The following is a 15324-nucleotide window of genomic DNA, read 5'->3' as shown; positions in this document are numbered from 1 at the left end:
AAGAAGTAAAAACATAAAAGGGCTGCGGTCGACCACACCAAACAAAGTCCAAACCAATTTCCCCTCTTTGTCCTTGACAGATATGTTACACATTCAGGGATGCAGCTGTGTGCAGCCCACGGAGGTCATGGTGAACATTACTGTAAAACGGCTGGCTTATAGCATTAAATTGTGTGTGGACCTTGTGTCAGAGCTACATGTTGCTGTTGGCTTGTTTTACGTGGGACTACACGTCCTTGGAAATGCAACTTTCAACAAAATCACACAGCAAAGCAATCTGTAATCTGAAGGAGGCGTATGAATGTTACCAAAACAAAAGCTACTTAAATTCACCATACGACAGTTATTTTCCTTTCATAATCACAAATAGATACTTTACATTCTTGCCAACTCCTTTTGAAAGAGCTGATAAAATAGAAATTTGCATCTTTCTTTTACTGGATGTCAAAACAAAAGCACGAGCATGCCAGATCAAAGACAGAGCTGAAAGGAGAAAACTTACCTCATTAGAAGAATTTGTAAAGTTTCTTTTTAGTACTTTTTTCTCCCAGTAACAAAACCCACATTAATATTTAAGTAAGGTAATAAGTATGGCATGTGTGCATACTTTAGGAACAATTCACCTCATGAACTCTCACACACTTATTTTCCTGCTTAATAGAGCAGTTTGCCCCTTGAAAAAGCCACTGTCAGTCAAAGCTGGTGTTATCGGTAATCGATAGAAGAAATTATATTGGAAATTGGCGCCATAGCTGTGGAGAAAGTTGTACAATCAGCTCGTGGTTTCGCCCATTCTACATTCCTACAATACCCAGCGTGCATTGCGCCCCTTCCTCTAAAAAAGGAACAGCCCAGCAAGAGACGCTGGAGTGAAATACTACCGTTTTCGCAGGAGGCAATGGCTCAGAGCGGGACAGAATCCGAAATGCGACGAGAATATACCGGTGGATCGTCAGGTCTGCAGTCTACATTTCAAACCTGACATTTCAAACCTGACGATTTTGAACGAGACGTGACATTGGAGGCAGGCGTCCTAGATTAAGGAAGTGTAGTTAAGCCAGCTCCCTGGCCTCCGCCAGATGAAGCCTTTCATGTAGTCTAGCGGAGGTTTTCCAGGGCCCATTGGAGAAGCGGATAGCGTCCTCCAAAGGCACAGAGCTACCTCCTACCATAATGGCATTAGCTCCCCATAATAGCATGATAGGACTGAGGTTGAAAATTGAAGAACTGGCCCTTTAACACACTCAATAACAACAGCAATAAACTGTCAAGTGGTGAGCTTTTATACACCCCTCCCCCGCCTGCTTTATGCGTATCTATATTCAAATCCATTGGGCTGTATTCCATCATTATTGCAATCACTTATGTTCCACTTTATCTTACATTCGAAGGTCACAAGCTTGATAAATGTATGCCAAAATGAATTATTGGCTCGAGTCCGGTAATGTAGGCTTATTAGGAGCACTTTCACTCAACAGGCGTCAGCGGCAGCTTCGAAGGGGAATTATTATTGATATAACCAGAATGACACTTTGCTTTTAGGAGCAGAACAAACAACAAACCGTTTTTTGTTTGTTTGCTTTCAGCATAAAAAAATTAATAGCAGTTATAATTGTTAGATTATACTTTAACTACCAGTAATCTGAGAGTTTGATCTACAACCTTCTTTACACTAGCTTGTCAACTTTCATCCAATTTAACGCTAAAATAGAGTCCAGAGGTCAAAGCTTGTTTCAGTCCATCATCCTCAAGTATTTATGCAGCGGCCACCGATGGTGACAGTAAACCCTCCTCTACCTCCGCTCAGTATGGTTAAGTTAACCCCCCCAAGTACGACAGAAATCCTCATTGCTAATCCATAAACCTGTCACACTCTCCTCCCTCTCGGCCCGTCCCCCACAGACATCTGCACGGCCCGGCAGTCAATTATATCTCTTCACCTTCAAAAAAAAAAGAAGCATCCAGCACGGGAGGCAGCAGAGAGCCATATCTTCATCTGATCTTTATCCTTCCACCGCAGCTGGAATAGCGGAGCTGTCAGCTCGAACCTTTAGGTAACCTCCCTGAAACGCAGGAGAGACAACAACCACGGCATCCGCGTATTTGATGGGAACTCAATCTCATCATACAAGCTGAAGTCGATCTGCATGTGTGTGAGAAGCTCATTCTTTTGAGGTATCCAACTGAGACATTAAACATATTCATGCAGCACATCACCAGTGCTTTAAGACGGGTGAATTAAGTATGAAATGACAAAGCCAAGCCAGGAGAATATCAAATTATTCACATGATATTTTAATGTAAAAAAAGAAGAGATGAGCTGGATCTATTTGGATTTTTTCCCCCTCTTATAACTGGTGATGGAAGCTTGTTTGTCCACGCTGCTATGCTAACGAGTCCAGAAGACATACGTCAGACGCCGCCCTGCAATCAGACCACAACAGGAGGTGCACAGGGATTCGGTCACAGTCGATAGTCCACCACCATCCATCACATGTCTTCTTTATGCAGATTCCTTGTGACCTCTTATCCACCAAACCCTGACTCTGACTCCTGGCTATCAGCTCAGATCAATACACAAGCTCCTCCTGCTGTGAAACCAGGTCACCAACATCAAACCATTGTCTTTATCTGCTCTCTATTCATCCTCCCTTTATGAAAACCTTCTCAAGAGGCGTGACTTTAGAGACGCATGGAGTGACTCAAGGTCTCCGCAGCATCACAGTTCATCCTGACGGCCCTGGGAAGAGCGAGATAGAGCTTTGATTGCTTCTGGCCAAGTGTTGTGATCTTTAGAGGAACAGCGAGATCAATCACTCCGCTATCTCTCCGATTTATCCGTCTAAGTCCTTTCTCTCCCTAAGTACCCGTCTCTTCAGGAGGTCCAGTTTATCGCTGGCGAGAGCTTCTCTCAGGGCGCCGAAGAAGCCGTGATAGTGGGCCGTGTTGTGGATCATGAGCAGGACTCCGGCCAGCAGCTCATTGGTCACCAGCAGGTGGTGCAGGTACGCCCTCTGGTGGTTCTTGCAGCAGTAGCAGCCACACCCCTCCACCAGGGGCCCGAAGTCGTCCTTGTACCTGGATGAGAGTTCAAAGAAAGCTCAAACACGATTCATGAAAAGGAAGCCTAAATGTAAATCAGGTGCTCAATGAATAATCTGCGAGCGCTGCTGATTATAAAAGCAATCGAGTCTTTATTGTAGCTGCTACAAACCTCTTGTCTTTGAGATTGATCTCAAAGGACGTCATCTGTGTTTGATGATCAAGATTCACATCTCCATTCTGTTTCGTCTCCCCCGCTGCGTCCCTCTCCTCGTCCAGCTCCAGCACTGACGAAACATACACGCATCTCATTACTCCCAGCACACTATAAACTATTCACTCTGTAATCTCATCCTTCAGCAGAAAATATGTCTCTATATACAGAACCGTGGTGCTTTATCAGCCCGGCGGCAAAAATAAAACATGGGGTTGACCCCCTTTAAACACTGCTGTGTCCTATATTCTCTCTGCCATTATAATATGGTCGCTAACTGGCTTTGTTCTAGGAACCAACGCCTGTCTAACAAGGATGCCTCTTCCCTATAAGGCGCCTTAATTGAATAAGAATGGAGGAAAGTAACCAGAGCTGATGAGGACGGCTGTTTTATAAGAGCGCTGTTATTGCTAGCAAGAGGGTACAGTAAAGTAGCAGGCTGGTTACAGACACAAGGGATGTAGGGAATATGAAAACACAGGGAGGATGGAGAGAGGAGAAGTGGTTCATAGTAATGCATATAATTAAAGATGAGGATTAAATTGCAACAATAGAGCAAAATGGGTTAGCTCACACTAAAACAGTTGAAGCAGAGGGCAGCAAAGTGTATGAAGAAAGCTTAACAAAGAAAGTATTAATGGGCGTGTGTGTATGTAGATGGAGGAGGCGGTGATAAGCATGAGAATTAAAAGGGACAAAATGAGGCTCGACCAGAGCTAATAAGACGTAAAGGAGGGAGAAGTAACTTTTGCTCAAGAGCAATTCTGGCGTTCAAAAGCAGAGAGCGATTAGCTGCAAAAACAGAGAAGCTGAGAAAAAAAAAGGTTTGAAGGCTACTCAACCAAACAAAACAGATGAAATCCTTAATTTCCTGCCTTTTACTCTGATTCATTCAACAGGCCTACAGACTTACAAAAAACAAGCCAATAAAGGAATACATTTAGCCACAGCACTCAATGTTGGACTTCTAAAAGCTGTAAAACAAAGGTTTGATGAGCTAGTTTTACTCTTATCTTCACTGGAAAAACTTTAAAAGTAGCTGAACATTATCAACTCCTGAGTAACACTGGAGTCAGAGGGGGCTGAGCTAGCAGCTACAGCCTCTAACATAAGCTAAGCCAGTTAGCTTAACAGGACTAATTTATCGAGTGTTTTTCTTGGCAATTTTACTGCTTATTGCTTAATCAATATGTTACAACAAATTATGAGGTTGGAGTACTAAAATAGATATTTGTAATACAAGAACAGAAAGAGTTGGAACATTAGCCTTTGCTAAGTCATGACACCTGCTAGCCAGAGTGATCCAGAGACGGCAGATGCTGCCTCTCTGATAAGCTAGGCTAGTTAGCTAAGCTTGTTTTTACTGCATTATAATTACAGTCAGCTACTACTATAATAATATGGTTTAACAAATTCGACTTAAGAGGTTAAGGCATCAAAACTGACTATTAAAATACACAAAAAGGAAAAGAGTTGGAGTAACAAGCTTCTGTTATATCTAAGACACCTGCTAGCCTTAACTAGCCAGAGTAATGCAGAGACGGTACTGCTTCTCTGATAAGCTAGGCTAGTTAGCTTAACAGAAGTTGTTTATCTTGTGTTGAATTCTTTTTATTCATTATTATAACAGCTAGCTTCTGCTTTGTTGATATGTTATATCAAATTCAACTATAAAGAAGTTTAAGTTTTAAAATTGATTTTCAAAAACAGGAAAGAGTAAAAGGCAGGATTATAAGCTTTAGCTGACGCTATAGCTAGCCTTAGCCAATGGGAGTGCTGTAGTTTGGTTTAACCTCTTTTTTTCTCGTACAATATGTTATTTATCTTTTATTTCTTTTATTATCATTATTGTAAAACAGGTTTTGGTTTACTCTGCTTCAACCAAATACACTGTATAGCTACTGTGTTTCGGCTTTGTAGAGGCAGAATATGTGGAGAACGTGCAGTAATGGGAGAAAAGACAGACTGGGTGATGAAAACAGAAAGTTAGAAAGAGTGAGAGAGGAAGTTGAAAAGTTGGTCAAGATGGAAGTAACAGGAGGAAGGGTCGAATTAGCATAAGGTCTGCTGTGTCAAAGAGGGTCTTAACTGGGAAGTGACGTCCCCCCATGAGGCCTTGTAATTGGCTGATTTGGGAGTTAGAATTTTTCTTCAGGTTTGACACCATCACTGCCCTCACCTCCATTGAACTCCATTATGCTCCCTGTGCAGAATCAATTAGTCCTACCTGGCACTAGATGTTGCCGGATACCAACCTTCACTCAAACAACTTAAAAGCAACTTTTTAATGAAGCACAGAGTCCGCAGCGGGCCGAGTCCCACAGCTCTTGTCATAACACTTCTTTAGCTTTTCACTTGAGACAACAATGACAACAGGCCTGAACTTAATTGTGACCCTACCAGAGCTGCGAAGAGTTTTTCCATTGATTTAATTCAGCAGCTGAAATACTCGCTTCCCAATTATTTCAATTGACCTGGGGCTCGAAAAAACACATCATTTCTTACACAGACAAACAAGTGAGGGTGTAAAACAGGCTCAAACTGCAGTCAGCCTTTTGCTTTGTAGCTCAACAAACTGAAAGTGCTGCTGAACTCACTCTGCACGCTCTTTACATTAAACCAGTTAAAAGTCTGGTTCAACATGCTGTAATTACACTCTCTGCTGAGAGATGAATCCTCCTTTACATTTGTATAAGAACCGGAAACATCTGTACGCATTTCCAACATCACAGGCTCCTCCTATAGAAATTAACATAAGCCTGCTGGGCTGATTATTAGGCGTCTTTAATCATCAGTTCTGTGCTTTTATCAGAGACACCGCACCAGTAATTACACCAAAGCGGCGCCCATTTTCCGCTTTCCAACATTCATACATCTCTGTTGTTGACATCCCCGCAACAATTAATCTCTTCTCATTGTTTTCCCACCTCTCTTTAACGAATAGAAATGATGCTATGTGCTGTAATGGTTAGATAGATCATACTTCCCACCACATTTAATTCCCATTTTATTCTCATCTAAATGTATCAAGTGAGAGAGACCCCCTACCCAGACTCCCAAATTACACAGTGAAATGTCAGTTTGCCTTAGGCATTCATATTGCACGCTCTTTAAGAGAAGTGCGTGTTCCATCTTTTTCGGGGCAGTTTCCTTCATCACACTTATGTCTTCAAAAGTAATTTTGTGGCTTCGGGCAAGGTTGCTTTTCATGAAAGATCATGTTGTTTGACAAGAGCGGAATTATTATAAAGTGCTGCCAAATTTTCAAATTTCCCGATAGTCCCCTTTTATACTAAATATTAATCCTGTGTGTGCTTTGATTTAAATGCTACATGTGCAAGAACTCAGTGAATAATATATGTGTTTCTACTAAGGGAGAAGAAAATGAGCCCTGCAGAGTATAAAACAATTCATTTGTAAAGGGAGGCCTTCAGCAGCATGAAGAGGAGGCAGTCAGTGCAACTTAAATGGGAACATTAGAGCAGCTGAAAGTTAAAGGTATAATAAGTAGGATTTTTCCTTGGATTTTGTCAACAACACATTCAAACTGTGCTCTTCATCACCAGAAGCTCACTGTCACTCTCGTGCGAGAACACGCACACCCCGCCGAGCTAACACCGACAGCATCACGGTTACCTTTGTGCTAGCATGCTAACCGCCAGTTAGCTCATCCCACCCGGTTTTGAGGCACCTACCTGTCCAACAGAAAGAAGGCCAGCTCTGTATCACTCTTTTGCCATGTTCGCCGGTCTGAATGGGGCCCAGTTGCTAATTTGAACCACTCCCACACTCACCTTTACGCTGTGATTGGCTCAGGGAACCACAACAGCGCCCCTCCTGAAAAGGTCCCGTGCAGAGCGAAACAACAGAATAGATGCAGAGGGAAGGGTCTCACACGGGTCTGCACACACACTCGTATAAAGTGCACGTGTATAAAGGTCCATAAGTGATGATTTATATTATATTATATTTGTAAAAGTCTATATTTTATTTTTCTAGGAAAATCATACTTATTATACTTCCAACAAGCTCCATGTACATGTTCTAATTTCTTCGACACATAAAATCATTAACAATAAAATAGTTTGGTCCTGGGGCGCCACATATATAAATGAATAGAGCAATATGCAATGAACTTCTAAACTATATTTCATTAATTTAGTTCTGCTGTGTCTGAGGTGTTTATTTACCCTCTAAATTGTGTAACTTGAAATCACAAAGTTCTTCAGCACAGTTATTCACCACACCTGTAGGGGGCGCTCTACCTGCGCGCTCTGGATCCGGAGAGATGTCAAAGCAGAAGCAAAGAGCGCAGCCTCGCTCCGTCACCTGGAAGGGGAAGAAACTCTCGAATAGGTCCACACCGGCCTCCACGCACGCCAGAACTAAATCAGGCCGCCCGACGCCCTGCAGCAGCCTGAGAGAGACACAAACAGAAGAAAGGCAAATAATGAATTAAAAATTAGAGCTATCATTAATATTAATGTAAACACACAAAGGTCTACAACATGTAACTGCTGGAGGAGAGGCAAACACCAGCAGCATCTCTCTGCCCTCTAACAACATGTGCACCAGTGTGTTTGTGCGCTCGGTTAACTGGCTCCCTCTGACTCTGTCTGCACGCGTCAAGGTCAAACCCAATTTAGAATTTGATAATGACTCCTCTCTACTTTCCAGAAGGAAGCAGCCTCTCCTGGCAGCCAGAACCTTCAGCTGGGGGGGGGTATTTGAGATGAGCCTGTTTGGAGGCAAACTTGGTGAAGCTCACAGGGAGCTCCAGGATACAGACTGCAGCTCTCAATCTCAGAGCCGCCGCCAGAGCTGCTTCATCGTGTATCAGGAGTGGAGCGCTCATGTGGGAAATCCTCCAGTCAAAAAATGCAAGCTGATGTAGTCTGTTAATATCTGGAAGAAGTTTGTCCATGTTCCTTCAAAAGGGGCTCTAAGGGACTTATTACACAATGTTCCTTCCACAGAATAAAAAATTGGCATAACGTCATTTTTGTTTCTATTTAATCATTATGCTCATATGTCTGAGTTTGGGTGTTTTAATCATAAATTAAGATTCTGTTTCGAGCTACAACCAAGAATCCGTCTGAATAAACTGGCGGGTATTATAAATAAATACTAGATTAATGTTTTTTAAGTGTCTTTCATAAACTCCCACAGTTTCAGTGTTGTCCAAAGAACCGTCAACAAAACCAAAAGATGATCGATTTATAATGACAGAGACGGCGACGAACTTCTGCTAAATAACTGAAACTTTTCAGATCCAATTCAATATGTGAAAAGTTAGAAGGCAACCAACTCTGATAACAAAGAGAGCGTGATATTTTTATGTAGTCATCTGACAACATGAAAGAGAAGAAATCTTGTTTCCAACATAAAATAACCCTTTAAAGAGCAGCTCCAGTCATGTTTTAAGACACATAAAATGCTCTGCTTGTAGTAATACATTTTCTGCAAAATGCGTTTAATTACCTAAAATCCTCCCGAGGCGTCTCCTCCTCCTCCCTCATTAAAAGTTCCTGAATCTGCAGAGTCCAATATACACATTTCCAACCGCCCCCCCCCCCCGTCGTGAAAACAAAACACGTCTCTGCCATCGTTTAGAGGCAACTTGTTGAAACGTAGCTAGCTTGAAATGTAGTAATTAGTAGTAGTAACGTTATCAGTAGTGAGTTTGCAAAAATCACGATGGCGGTTACAGCTGGCTGGTGCATCGCCGTAGTGGTTGCCATAGGTTGCACATAATGATATGCATAGCGTCACCCCGTCCAGTAACGGGATTGGCTCCTTAGGTTTGTGACGTCACAAACCTGCCAATCTGAAAACATGTTGTTCAGCCTGTCCTTGATACACTGCAGTTTAAAAGCAGACAGGCCCAGCCATGGAGATGACTGCTTATGTTGTCCCTGATATGTCACATGAGAAACACCACAAGGAGATGTTTACAAGGTCAAACACTTGATTTTCACTGGAGGGGGGCTTTAACCTTGATGCTTGACATCCAATAATCCACTAACTTTCAGACAGGTCAGTCGTTAGTTTCATGTCAAATTCTGACATCTTGTATTCTGGAAATGTCAAAGTTGAAGCAATGGAAAAGATTCGTCGCTCATTTCAACAGACAAGGTTTAATTATCATTGACTTCGGCAGCATCCTTTAAGGTCGAGCTGAGATAATGACTGCTGGCAGTTTGTAGGGGAGGTGGGAAAGCAGAGGAGCGGCTTGGTCTTCACTTGTAATCAATCAGGCTGGATAATTTACTGATTGGGCAGGACCCACTAACGGAGCCCAATTAGTCTCGAATCTGAACCACGTCAGTCTGAGCACTTTAAACTACACTGATGCACCGATGGTGATTTACTGAAACAGAAAGGAATTCTAATGAAGGGCATCAATTTATGTATCAGTTCAAGTTCAGATATTCAGTGTTTATAACTTGTTAATTCTTTTGGTAGAAATATCTCCTTGTTAGAGGTTCACAAGGGTTAGGGTTAGGGTTTTCTGACATTACACCAAATGATTAATTGAAAAAATGCTCAACAGAATAATAAATCCCGTCATAATAGTTAGTTGCAGCTGTAAATTAAGCATGTAATCTATTTTAAAACATCAATTTAAACCCATTAATTGATCATAAGATGCAGCACGGCAGGCACGTTTCTGTACTTCTATGTGGATTCAACGTACAGCACACCTTCAGGCTGATGGCAGACTGACAGTCCTCCTTCTTATTAGCTGCGGCTGATTTAATGCAATCAGTGGCTACCTTTCAGACCCCTCTAGCTGTAATCAATGAACACATTCCTCCTGCAGAACGGAGCAGGGCCGACCTGGGTTTGTCCTCAGGCAGCTCCTTGGTCACAGCAGTGATGAGCTGGGTCCTCAGGTTCTGGTCCATGGCGCCGGTCTGAAGGCCGTCCAGGCAGAATCCTGCCACGGGCCTCTTGGCCGTCTCCTTGGCGGAGCGCAGCCTCTCTTCCAGGATGTCTCCTCCCTCCACCACCCCGAACACCTCCACTCCCTCCAGCTCCTGAAACGAGGGAAAGGGTGAATAAACGGAGAGTTACAGAGAAGTGCAAAAAACAGAAGGACAAAGAGGAAGATTTCTTACTGAAAACTGACTAAACTAAAATGCTTAAATAACACAAATTCATGCTAAAAGAGACAAAAATCCTGCGACACACATGAAGATTTCCTGAGACACGAGCAAGAGTTAGAAAATGTATTATCTCCGCTGAAGCGTAATTGAATTCAAGTGTCATATGTCTAACTCATGACAATTCTCCTGCGCCTCTTTATGTGCGATCAGCGTTGTTCTCTCTATCATGAAATGAAGTAGCAGCTGAGTGCTTTAAAAAGAAAGAAACACAGACCATCTCATTAGTCATGCTTGATGCTGAGCTGAACACGCCTCCTGATAACGTACATGTACCTGCTGATAATGTATTCCTCCTAATCTCACTGTGTTTCCAGCCGAGGCACAAGCTGCACAACAACACCACCAAACATCAATCCTTGTCCTGTGCGCTTGTGCCGCGCATGACTGATTCCCAATTTAAGAGCAGAGTTGTGTGTGTGTGTTTAGGCTGCAGGTTGTGAGTGTGTGTGTATACCTGTGATTTCTGGTGCACCAGCAGACACTCGTCCAAGTGAGCGAGAGTTCGATCGACCGACTTTCGGACTCTTTTGCGAGAGGTGTTGTTCTGCCACGTCTCTCCGTCTGCCATGCTGTGGTACCAGTCCGGTTTCACCGTCTTCTGGAGAGCCATGAACCTGTCCACTGTCAGCTCTATCCGCCCTCCGCTGCCCCACACCGAAACCGTCTAGAAATCACACATAGAGGGCTTTTTAAAACTCTTGAGAGGAACAGAAGCTGTGGTGATATCAGAACTTCACTTTGAGATGCTGTCACAACAGCTGGTTACCTTAGCTTAGCATAGCATAAAGACTAGAACAGCTAGATTGGCTTTGTCTAATAAATCTACCTTCCAACATATTCAAAGCTCTAATCACAGAAACAAAGTATAAAAACAACAAAGTGAAGCTTGGTTTATGTGAAGTATTTCTTTGGCTGGTCGTCTGGCAGCTGCTCCCTGACCAAGACAAGACCAAGACTTTAGAGGTGCTGCTAGGTGGATTTTGCTTCCCTTGGAACATAGACTGTATTTTGGATGCAATTTGTGAGCTGCTTTGAAGCTTTGAATTCTGCATTTTGTTTGTCACAATTTTTTTTGGACCAAACGTACGTGCGTGGCTACACATTGCAACATCCAGGTTGAGAGGTCACTGAGGTGGCGACTTTTCAGTCACAGGTAGCCGGGCACGAGAGCATTCTCTGCTTTATCCTCAAATATACTCTGAAGGGGATATTTATTTACAAAATGAAACTCGAGATTGAGACCATAAAATGTTTCTGACGTAAATCATGGGAGTAGTAGGTTCATTTTCTTGCCTGATTCTATTAAATCAAACTTCTTTTTGCAACCAGTGAAATCGCCTCCTGCTGGCCATCCGGCAATCTCGGAACCTATCGCCTCTGGGAGCAACGGTGAACATGTCGGGTTTAGCGATAAACGACTTCCAGTCAAGCCACGGACAGTTTTTCCTGCATTCGCCGCAGCCTGCTGATACGTGATTGGTCAATATTACTCGGACTACAAGCGTACTACAAAAGGAAATCCGAACACTTCGCGTACTAAAATCCGATTGTGTGCCTACAGATTCTACATTTTGATGTATCTGTACACAGATGAATCCGGGAATAGAGATTAGAAAGTATGTAGGATTAAGGCTCTACCTCATTGGCTTAACTTTTGCACCCAGAAAGCTTCTTCCACTTTTAAGATACGGTCTTACTTTAGACCAGGGGTCTCCAACCTTTTTTCATCTGAGGTTAAGGTGGCCAAGAGCCATTTGCATTACATCGCTGTAATTGCTGGTGGCGCCTCATGTTGATTCTTTTGTCGACTGAAACGTTGTTGCCACAGATGAGGCATACACACTTGTCCTTCATAGTCATTAATAAAAACTTGCTTTCCCACTACCCGGGGATATAGTATGCTTTCTATTCTATGCTTTTTCTTGGCGTGGCCACCTTGATTGTTCATCATGAATCTGGCGAACCGACGTGCTAACAGCACCGAACTCCTCACTTTAGCTCAACTATCGTACAGCATAACTGACCCGACCTGTCGATGGAGGTTGCTGCAACATTGCTGTGATTGGTTAGTTTCAGACGTTGACAAACTTGCCAGGAGCATCACAGTTTTTTGTTGACAGCTGATAGGCCTGTCCTATTATTTTGTATTGGAGGGGGTGAGACATCTGTGTATTTGATTGAACTGAAGTGGGAAGAGGCTTTCGAGGTGCATTTATTGTCGTCAGATTTTTTGTACAGAGTCTGTGAACCTTTTGGCGAGCTACTAAAATCCAGGCCGCGGGCTACCAGTAGCTCCCGAGCTACCTGTTGGAGACCCATGTTTTAGACAGAGCTCAGCTAGTTTCCAGTCTTTATGCTTAGCTGAAGGCTGCAAGCATAAAAGGGAATTAGTACATTTCCCAACTTACGTAATACTATTCCTTTAAGCAGAAGCTAAATCTCACCTTGTTTGTGGTATATCCTGTCGGGCAGGGGGCGCCAGGGTCGTGAAGCGAGCAGTAAACAACAGTGTCATGAAGACCTGCTCAAAGCACAAAACAAAAATCAATACACATCACTCCAGAGGAAAACCCGCCCAGCAGTTACAATCAACACAGGCGGAGCACGCAGCAAGGTGACGGGGTGAGACACTTCATTACTCCATGTTAATGCGGAAACTCCACGTCTTGAGGAGAGGAACGAGGTGTGGCCTTATCTGCAAACCCAGCTGCAGCAGATGATCACAAGGTGTAGAAAACAACAGGCTTCATAGCAGCAAATGTTGTTATTATTTCTAATTATTCAATCACTGGCCGTCCCTTCTGGGACTTCAGAGACAGCACTGTAGTAATCCCCTGACAGTGAACAACAAGTGGAGCTACAGTGATTACATTTCTAATTTCACATTCTCTTGCCTGAGGCTTGGTAGAGCTTACTGTTGTACAGCAAAAGCGAATGAGGTCAGTCTTCAGGGGCATTTAAATAAATATTATTCAGAGCTGCACTACTTTGTAGTCAGGCTCACGCAGCTAATCAGCTTGCCAATATTGAACGCAGCACACTGTATATTTAGAAGCAATTTGCTCCTGTCTTTACAATTTAGCCAGGGGAAATATATTCATATATATTTAGTACATTGTTCATGCATGACATTTACATCAATCTGCGAGCGTGTGATTTTAGCCTGATGTGTTTTTTAATACAAGACTAGTGCAGGGGTCAAATAACAATTACAGCAGAAAACAAGAGCAAAAAGATTCATTCAAAACCGTCCCTGTCCTCAGCTACAGCCTATAACATGCTGAGTCATTCAGATCAGACTTAACTTCTTTTTTTCACACGTTTTTTTAAAAGACGACCTAATGTGCTTCAGTCAAAGGACAGACGGGCTCTTAACGCCATCACAGTTCAAATGTTAGGCTATTAAAGAGTCATGTTGAAGGGGGAAGGAAGATATCTACACTCACAGCCACTTTCATGATCTGTAAATGCTCTGATTCACGGCCATGTGAAATCTGAAAATTGAATACGAGTGGATATATTCAGAAAAGCTGATCCTAAAAACATTTTTCCCATCTCAAATAACATCACTTCGTGTGTCTGCTAGATCCCAATCAAAACAACTGTTGAACTCAGATATAAATCTGAATACATAAGAATCGCTTCTGGTTCTTTTATTATTTATGATTTATGTTTAATCAATGTTGTTTGGTGTGCTGAATTGTCACATCTTATCCTCTTCGCTTATCCTGTCTACAGCTTATTGCCCTCTAGGATGGGGGGTACTCACAGAGAAGAGAGGGAGAGGACAAATGTAATTGAACAAAAGTACCTGCAAACTTCCAGAAACCATCCTTAAACTCCTCCAACACTTCCTGGTGCTCTGCTCTTGAGGAGAAAATGTGATACAGGTGGATGTTAGACTCTTGAGATAGTTTAGTGTGTGAGTGTGTGTGTGTTTGTGTTTAGCTTACATATGGGAAAGGGTGACCTGTGTGACAGAGGGGAGGTTGCTCAGGGTGTGCAGCGTGTCCTGGGTGAGATGGGGCACTGTGCCGAAGTGTGTGTACAACAGACATCCCGGGACTTCCAGAGAGTGCTTTCCCGTCCTGCCGAGCCCCTTCAGGACACCCAGCCGACTTTTCCCCTGAACCACACGGGACAGCTCCAGCTTCATCCTGCTGCCAGCCATAGGAGCAGCCGCAGTCAATGTGCTCTGATAGAGATTCTCTGAACTACACTAATGTACAATACATAAATAACAACGTTTTTGAATGACAGTGCTCCCTGCTTACGTGAGCTAACGCTGGCAGAATAGCACGTGAATTAGCCACGTTGCTAACTAGCCTAACCACTCACGTGTAATTACTTCAAGCAAGCTCTCCCTAGTAAAGACGTTTCGCTCTTAAACGTCGCACGTCAAGAAACGTACGTATTAATGCTGGCCTTGCTTTTAATACTATACGATTTTATTTCAAAAGCATCTTTCAATCGCCTACCTACAAAGTGCCCAAGAGGAACTACAAGTCGTGGAAATATGTCGTCATCACTTGTCGCGCGCTGCTAGAAATAGCGCTGTCTCTCTTTTTCATAAAAAACACATATTTGTCGTATTGTGCTGTAATAAGAACCTTCGGCGAATTAACATTTCTGCGTTTTGTTTTACTTTTATATAAAATTTGATAAACATGAAGCATTTTGAGAGGTGGACCACGTTGCTATAGTTACGAGACAGGCGCCTGAACGGCAAAAAAGTATAGTGGGACATGTAGTCCGCGAATGCTGCGTTAACGTGACAATTAGCCCAGAAAAAAAGTTAATTTACTACATTACCCAGAATACTTTGTGATGCTACTCGACGGCAGTTGTGTGTACAGGGCTTGTGCTTTGCTTTGCCTCTTTTCTAGTGACTTCTGAAGC

General features: G+C 42.9%; 1 protein-coding gene across 2 annotated transcripts; it reads right to left on the bottom strand.

The window, feature by feature from the left end:
- Positions 1–2277: 2277 nt before the first annotated feature.
- qtrt2 (queuine tRNA-ribosyltransferase accessory subunit 2) lies at positions 2278–14898 on the bottom strand. 2 transcript variants are annotated; one of them, XM_069667427.1, is made up of 8 exons: positions 14379–14898; positions 14237–14292; positions 12870–12946; positions 10880–11089; positions 10097–10296; positions 7504–7673; positions 3215–3329; positions 2278–3078 (listed from the first exon to the last, which is right to left on the bottom strand). In XM_069667427.1, the coding sequence occupies exons 1-8, from the start codon at positions 14594–14596 to the stop codon at positions 2835–2837; spliced, it is 1290 nt and encodes a 429-aa protein (XP_069523528.1). In that variant the 5' UTR covers positions 14597–14898; the 3' UTR covers positions 2278–2834. The 2 variants fall into 2 exon arrangements, with proteins under 2 accessions (XP_069523528.1, XP_069523529.1); XM_069667428.1 differs by having other exon boundaries at positions 7522–7673.
- Positions 14899–15324: the final 426 nt, after the last annotated feature.

Source organism: Semicossyphus pulcher, unplaced genomic scaffold, assembly GCF_022749685.1.
Source record: "Semicossyphus pulcher isolate SPU_LCO1_2020_fin unplaced genomic scaffold, fSemPul1.0.p SCAF_18, whole genome shotgun sequence".
NCBI lineage: Eukaryota > Metazoa > Chordata > Actinopteri > Labriformes > Labridae > Semicossyphus > Semicossyphus pulcher.
Note: the sequence above shows the minus strand (reverse complement) of the source record. Positions and strands in the feature narration are given on the sequence as shown.